Here is an 8125-nt window from a genome sequence, read left to right as displayed (position 1 = left end):
AAAGAAATATATACTGTAAGTTTTGGCTGAGGTTTTCTCAAATCTTAAATTCCTGTTTTAAAATAAGAACAAGCAAAATTATTATGAGCAAATTACACAAATATTGTCTGTTTTAGAATGTGCTTAACATGTAAGTTTACTGTGTTCAGTTTACAGTTTGCAACTGCTGTATCATCTTGTATCATCTTACTCTTAAAATCACCTGGCCATATATCCCTTGGGTTTCCCTTTGGGCTCTCACAAGCAACTAAAGCATTTGGGAGCTCAGCAATTCTTTCAGTACACTTTGGATCCATTGGTGAACACTGTTACCTACAGTGAGATTGTCTTCTAATACTGCTGATGCTACTGCCTCATCTGACAGATGTTCAGATTTCAAATCCTCTGTTTGCTTCTCTAGACCTACTGTGTTACCAAATTTGTCCTTATCTGTGTTTATCAAATTATTCAAAATACTTGTAACTTTACAAAGCCTGCATTTTAACTTTCTTAATGTCTGCTTAGGTATCACACTGTCCTGGTGGATTACAAATGCATTTCCTGAATCTCAATGCATTTTACCTGTGAAAGCTTTCTTACTTCATGGGCAGGCTGGACAGGGTCCCCTCCAGATGACCCATTTTCCTAAATCATTCTACAAGGGGGAAAAAAGCCATCCTCCTTCAGCTGGTGAATGGTCACTCCCAAGTCCAATTTGTGATCCATTACACAGAAGGAACCTCTGTAGCATCCCTTGTACAATCTCAGGCTACTGCCACACATGGTACATTTCTCTTTCAAAACTTTCACTCCTAAACTTCTGCTATCTTGCTTCCACAGTCTCAATTTTCAGTCCAAAGAACCTAAGGTGCTTGTGCTCCTTTACCTCTATATATATTCCTTCTTCTAAGGGATCACATGTATTTGGGCACTTTTTACTGTGGAGAGATTCTGCAAGCAGGTTCAGTCATGAGTTCTGAGTACAGACTTATTTTTTCACTAATCCATGTACATGATAGTGAGGACTAACATTACTAAGCTAATGATCAGTTCGTTCATAACTGCATCAAGAACAGTTTATAAGTTTGTGCTAGCCAGAAGGCTAGGACTGAGGTGGGGAAATGTTGGCCTCTGTTGCGTCTTGGAAAGGACTGGTTCTTTATCTTGCTGAGCTGCCAGATCCAACATCAGTTGCCAAAAAAATAAAAACCAGTCTCTGCTTTTTTCTTCTTTCCAAAGTTCCATAACTACTTGTGAGTTACTATTCCCAAGCAACCAACTTCCCTTTCAGCTTTGTTTTCACTTTTTATATCTTACATAGTTTTGCTTATCTAGTCTTTCACAGCTTAAAAAAAAAAAATTCAGTAATGATAATCGAGTCACACAGCTGCGCTTTACGGAACTGTGTCTGAGTCACAGATAGCTGAACCCTTGAATTAAGGGTTACATGCGTGTTATTGTGTGTTGTTATATTTACACATGTATAAATAGGCCTTACAACTACGCTTAGTCCTTAATAAGAAGTTTGTGGAATAGAGATTTTAACAGATAATATAAAGGCTTTTTCTCTCTTAAACTGAGAAACTGTTTTAAAATTACTCTCTTGAAAGAAGATCAAGGTTTGTAATGTGTTACAGAGTTTTGCCTGCCAGCAATTTTGAAACTGTAAATAAGCCTGTAAGAACTTGGATTACATTGAACTAAGTTTGTCTGAGCATTGTCTTTTACAACTTATACTCTTATCTACAACCACTTGCTCTGTACCTTTTTCTAATTCAAGGCTTATCACTTTCTGTTGACAATTTATGGAAACCTTTCATAAAACACGACTCTTTCTAAGAAAAGATATAATAGAAGATCAGACAAAAATGAGATTGTCTTTTACTTAATTGCATACATTTCATCTTAGTATTTTTAAGGAAAAGAAGAATACAATGCAGACACATTTACATTGCAAGTTTTATCTGTGAGTCAGAATTTTTGAAGAGAGACAGGTTCAATTTTAAAAAAATTATTAATGATAAATAATTTGCCAGTGTCATTGTGCGTAAGCTAACTTGTAATAATGATAGAGGCCATAGAAATAGTCTGAAAGATTTCTTTTTATGCTGAACCTGGAAAAAAAGGTATTGCTCTTTTTTTTCCTTCCAGTAGTAAACTATATTATATCTCCTAACCAACTGGGATCTGACTGGGCCCCTTGATCCAAATTTTTAGGACTACGTTTATTTTGGAATTCTCACTTCTGCCTGCTTAGATGGTTTCTAATTTAGGTGATTATTGCTGTAATTGTAATTGACCATTAAAAGGTGTCACTAGTCTTAGATATCTTGGTAATGTAACTACATGTACTAGAGAATACTGTAAAAAATCTTTGAAGTAGTTACTAAGTCTGCCAAAAATAAAATCCCGAAGTTCTTCGTGTCTATTGCTGCTTAAGGATTAGGGATTAAAAGGTAGATAACCTTGAATCTGCTTATATATTTCCCTTTATATTAATTCTAAAATGTCTCTTTAGTGGAAAATTCCATCCATTTTCACTTGAAAATACTCATTTATGCATATGACTATTAAAACTGTTCAAAATTTCAAAACTTAGTCATCTTTTTATTTTGAAAGTGTTCTAAAATTAAATGCGCTTGAACTTTCTAGGAAGTAAGAAGCCTTATTCCAAGTACTTTATTTGAAAGAGGAAAATTATTTTTTGTAAAGGAAGAACTTCAAGATTCAGCTATCTCCTGTTAAATTAATCAAGGATTATACCTGAGTATGTGCCTACTATGATTTCATACTGATGTGTTTTTGTTTTTATGACAAAAGGGAATAAATTGCCTTAAGAAGTACTTTGAGATAAACCTTTGAAGAGCTTATATTTCAATTTTGAAAGTTTGTATTTTTCCCTTCAGTAATGCAAGAAGATGGCCCCTGATGATAGATCCTCAGGGTCAAGCAAATAAATGGATAAAGAACATGGAAAAAGCCAATAGTTTGCATATAATCAAACTCAGCGACCCTCAATTTATTACAACACTGGAAAATTGCATTCAGTTTGGCAGTCCTGGTAGGTTAATGACTAATGGAAGTGTAAATTACAGAAGAACCTGGAGGGGGCACAATTAGCTAAAAAATGAAACTCCAGTGAGTATCAAATGTTCTCATAGTTAAGGAAAACGGAGAAATTTTTTTCTCGTTTTGAATCAAATTAGTACTATAGTAAGTCCTCACCCCAGGTTATAAGATACTTCTTAGCACAATATAATTATAATACTCAGTTTAATTTGTATCTTTTAATTGCTTTGAGATTTGCCATTTCTTTGTTTTCATGTTACAATAATTTTATTTCTAAAAAGTACATTGTTTTTATTTGGCTTTTCAAGAGTATAAATACCAGATTGCTAGGCTGTGATCATTAATGATTCTTGTATTCTCTGTAGTATCTTTATTGCAAGTAGTCTTATTACCCTCAAATAGAAATAAATTAATGAAACGCATAGTTACAACTCCAGCTATTTTTCAATGGCTAACTGAACTACAAGTAAAGAAATGGATTGTTTATTCTCCATTACTTCTTTCTTGATTTTGACAATCTCATATGCTTAACAGTGAAAATTGAAGCAGTCTTAGTTACCCAAAATGATTTCTGTGGCATGTGGCATTTAATTTGTTATTTCCCTTCTTAAAAATGGTAGCCTTAAACTGCTGTTCTAAGCTATTGGCAGCAGTAATAGTGATAGCATTTTAGTTGCTTTTTTTGCAAATTGATATAATATTAGAAAAAGAAATTAAAGGTACATTTCTTTGATTCATTTTTCAATCAGCTGAATACTCTAAGAAACATTAACCTTATCTCTAGGTATTGCTCGATTAGTGTCGTTATTGTTTGCACACTGTAAATACACATTATACATAAGTTTTGTAAACAACAGTCAATCAGTAATATAAATACCAAGAAAGTTCTACTAATTCTTATGTTATTTTGAAGTGCTACTGGAGAATGTTGGAGAAGAACTTGATCCTATCCTAGAGCCGCTTTTGCTCAAACAGACATTTAAGCAGTCAGGGAGTATTTGCATTTGCCTTGGAGACTCCACTATCGAGTATGCTCCTGAATTCCGCTTTTATATTACAACTAAGCTGAGAAATCCACATTATCTTCCTGAAACATCTGTTAAGGTGAGAATTCTGAAAATGAATGTGCAACTCTGTTTTAATTTTAAAATGATTCCTTGGCTAAAACCGGGGAAGAATTTCTGGCATTCGTTTATTCCTCCTCCCCTGCCAACATTGGGATTTTTTTACACTGCTGGAAGACTGGTATCATCTTAGAAGTGTTGACATTTCTCATATCTAATACTTCACCTTGCAATACTGTCATTCTCTTATACTGTCAGGAATTTACTTAATTAATTTTATCACCTTTCCCAGTCTGTATCTCCTGATGCTATTTAGTCACCTTTTATTATAAAAATATTTACAAGGACTTAATATAAAAGTCACTTCACATGCAAACTCTACGTTAGGCTTTCATAGTCACGATTTTTATCTGTAGTATAGTTAGGGACAGGAGTCTGGGCAATTCCTGGCATTGTGCCTTTTTTATAACAGACAGAAAATGTATTTACAGATTTATATATTTGATAACTATAGCTGTTCTTATTTTTCTATGTTAGGACAAAAAAAGGTGGTTTCCTTCTTTAAAGAATAAAATTGGTGGTTTGGTCTTTTTGAAGTTGCTTGGGAGATATATTCCTTCTTTTATTTATTATTACTTTTGAAGAACTGTTTATAGAAAAGTATTGCAAATTTACACTTTGGTTAAACATAGACTATACTGAAACACAAAACCTTGAAATCAAAACTTTAAACTATTATGGTATTCAGTAAAATGGAACAGTAAGTTGTTTTAACAATGAAGGAGTTCTGATGCAGGAAAAATGGACAAAAATTAATGAAAGGGAAAAACTTCTGTTCACTTCAACGCACATCAAATCACCTAGGCATTGATCTTTTATCAAAGAAGGTAATTAGCTGCACGTTCAGAAAAAAAGATGAAATATGAAAGGAAGAGAACATCCAAAAGATTTACTCTTAGAGTACATATACATTTAAAAGCTATATGAAGGTTATTTCCTAGGAAAAGTTTACTTAACAATTAAAACCTCCTAGTTGCCAACCAACAGTCAATACAGTCTTCTTTCCATGTCCCCCCCACCCCCGCCTTAGAATATAAAGTTTCTAAAGATTAATATTCTCCAGTTGGGTTCCATGCAGTCAGACATAAGTTGTTAATTGTTCTAATGAGGAGCAGTTGCTTCATGACATGCTTGGGTATACTCCAAGCAACACCACTTCTTCACAAGAGCATGTGAGTTTTTCTGGATCCATTATAAATATGTCATGGGGTGGGAATTCTTTTAAACAATATCTTTTTTTTCCAGTCACTTATTTTCTCATGAAAAAGAGAACATGATGCTATCCTAATTCTAGGATACAAATATCCCTGTAATACTAACATCGCAAATTGCATGTGAACAAAGCCATTAAAGAGAGAAAACATATGTGGCAGAGGCAATAATAGTTTGAAGTACAACTCCAGTGTGTATGTTACCACTTACTTCATGAAAACAGCAAAAATTTTATGGATGAAAAGTTTCTGAACACCATAAAATGTAATCTACCTGGTCTTTATCTAAATTTTCACAAAATACTGTGCCAGCATCCCATTTGTTCCACCTGATGTTCAGGTGGAACAATTCTGGAAAACAAACAATACCAAATTTATTTACAAAATCTGTACATTAAGTTGAATCTTGCATTCGTAGAAATGTTTTGCTCCTTTCTCTGTGAAGGCTGCTTGATGCATACAGGTATCAATGGGTAGATCCCTCTCACGTGTAGAAGTGTTCGTTCATGTTATAGTGACCAATCACTTGAAGCACTGATATTCAAAGTTTCAGTGTAATTTTGAGGAAAAGAATGAAATTCTATACATTCTCGTCACATCCCTTATTCTCGTCACATCCTGGGTTAACCCTGGAGTTAGCTTTCCAACACATAATCTTAAACCCTCAGCTGCAATTCATTTACTCTCAAACTTTGGTTGAGCATATTACATGATATTATACAAACCTCATCTTGTAAATGAAGAAGCACTTTAATTGCATCTGGCCATAACTGTTCTTTTTTTTCAAAAAAAAAAAAAAATTTCTTCTAACAGGTAACATTATTGAACTTCATGATAACTTCAGAAGGAATGCAGGATCAGCTTCTTGGAATTGTAGTTGCAAGAGAAAGGCCAGATCTTGAAGAAGAAAAACAAGCCCTCATCCTTCAAGGGGCTGAGAATAAAAGGTATCAAGATAACTTCCCTTGCCAGGGATAGAAGCAGACTGCAGTTTAAGGAAATACAATCATGGAAAATACATTTCAGAGACCTTTTTTTGGTTTGATTTAACAGGAAATTCAAGACTACTATTTTTGAGATCTCAAACTTAGGCTTCTGTTTGTTTTTTAGGCTGATTTGGATGTATGCTTTTACTCATATTCCTACTGGTTGTGCCTTTCTTTTGATACGGTTTCCTATTTCTGGGATTATTAGAAAATGTTAGAGATCTGAATTGCAGGTTGTGTAATTGCACAATGTAACTCTTGATCCTGTCCTGTGTTTTTATGCATCCCTTCCATGATGTTGGTATATGATTTGCTGTCCTCACAAATTTTTATTAGATATTAATAGTTGTGTTTTAGAAATGTTTTCATTGTGTGCTAGATTTGCACTGATGATACATGGCAAAGGGCACCTTTCCCCATGGGTCAAAGCACGAAATGTGCAGTATTCAAACTGGTTTGTCGCTTCCTCCCTTTGCCATCCATTTTTTAGCCTGAAAGTAGATAAATTTTTCAGAAATTTAAGGGAATGTTTAATAAGAAAAAAAGATTTTGTTATGTGAGTTGCATACCAAGAGTAGAATCTACACATTGTCTTATTTTATATAAAACTAACAGAAAACAGCTGTAATTTTCATATGTGAAAAATCTTGTATATTATTTTAGGCAGCTAAAAGAAATAGAAGACAAGATTTTAGAAGTTCTTTCAGCCTCAGAAGGAAATATTTTGGAGGATGAAACTGCTATCAAGATATTGTCTTCTTCCAAAGTTCTGGCTAATGAGATTTCTGAAAAGCAAGCTGTAGCTGAAGAGACAGAAAAGAAGATTGATGCTACTCGTATGGGCTATCGTCCTATAGCTATCCATTCGTCAATCTTGTTTTTTTCTATTGCTGATCTAGCCAACATTGATCCAATGTACCAGTACTCGCTCATGTGGTTTATTAACCTTTTCATCATGTCTGTAGATAATTCGGAGCAATCAGAAGTTTTACAAACAAGGTAAGAGTGATAATTCACCATTTCTAATTGGTGATGTATTCATAGTTACTCCAGATATGTTACTGTCATTTCTCCAAAGTATGTTGTCTCAGGCATTGCATTTTGAAATATTTTTTTGTACGTCTATATGTCAGATATTTTTCTGGAAAAAAATTTATTCATAGAAACAAAATGGTACAATATATTACAAGTGCAACATATTCCACTATTTCTATTCAGTAATTGCTACCTCAAGTTGTGTGTGAAATTACAAAGTATCACTTAGATAAAAATGGCTCATTTGCTTTGATTTTATATTTCATTTCATGTAGTGACTTCGTAGGTCTTCAAGAAACAGACAAGAAACTTTTTCACACAACTGGTGAGACAGAATGAAGTCTTGTGGCTGGGGCTCTTGGCTGTAGAGTGTGCAACGCAGTAATTATTAACCCAACCATTTTTTAAATTCAGTTTGATTATTGTTTTATACTTATGGTGTCCCTCCTTCTTCCAGTTTGTTCATAAGAACAGGAGAAACTGTGCAATCTTTAATGATCTGAATTTATTTTACATGTTATGGACCTCACTATTATCATAGAATCATAGAATCTTTAAGGTTGGAAAAGACCTCTAAGATCATCAAGTCCAACCGTCAACCTAACACCACCATGCCCACTAAACCATGTCCCTAAGTGCCTCATCTACCCCTAATTTAAATACTTCCAGGGAGGGGGACTCAACCACTGCCCTGGCCAGCCTGTTCCAATGTTTAACCACT

The 8125-nt window shown here is 34.1% G+C and overlaps 1 protein-coding gene across 1 annotated transcript in view; it reads left to right on the top strand.

The window, feature by feature from the left end:
* The window catches only part of DNAH7 (dynein, axonemal, heavy chain 7), a 130375-nt gene that overhangs the window by 85923 nt on the left and 36327 nt on the right, over window positions 1–8125 (top strand). The window contains exons 47-50 of the mRNA XM_009332767.1: window positions 2886–3040; window positions 3962–4152; window positions 6197–6330; window positions 7033–7368. Of these exons, the coding sequence (XP_009331042.1) occupies window positions 2886–3040; window positions 3962–4152; window positions 6197–6330; window positions 7033–7368 (816 nt within the window). The remainder of the gene's footprint in view (window positions 1–2885; window positions 3041–3961; window positions 4153–6196; window positions 6331–7032; window positions 7369–8125) is intronic.

The sequence above is a fragment of the Pygoscelis adeliae genome, unplaced genomic scaffold (genome assembly GCF_000699105.1).
Source record: "Pygoscelis adeliae isolate BGI_AS28 unplaced genomic scaffold, ASM69910v1 Scaffold160, whole genome shotgun sequence".
NCBI classification, from domain to species: Eukaryota; Metazoa; Chordata; class Aves; order Sphenisciformes; family Spheniscidae; genus Pygoscelis; species Pygoscelis adeliae.
Note: the sequence above shows the minus strand (reverse complement) of the source record. Positions and strands in the feature narration are given on the sequence as shown.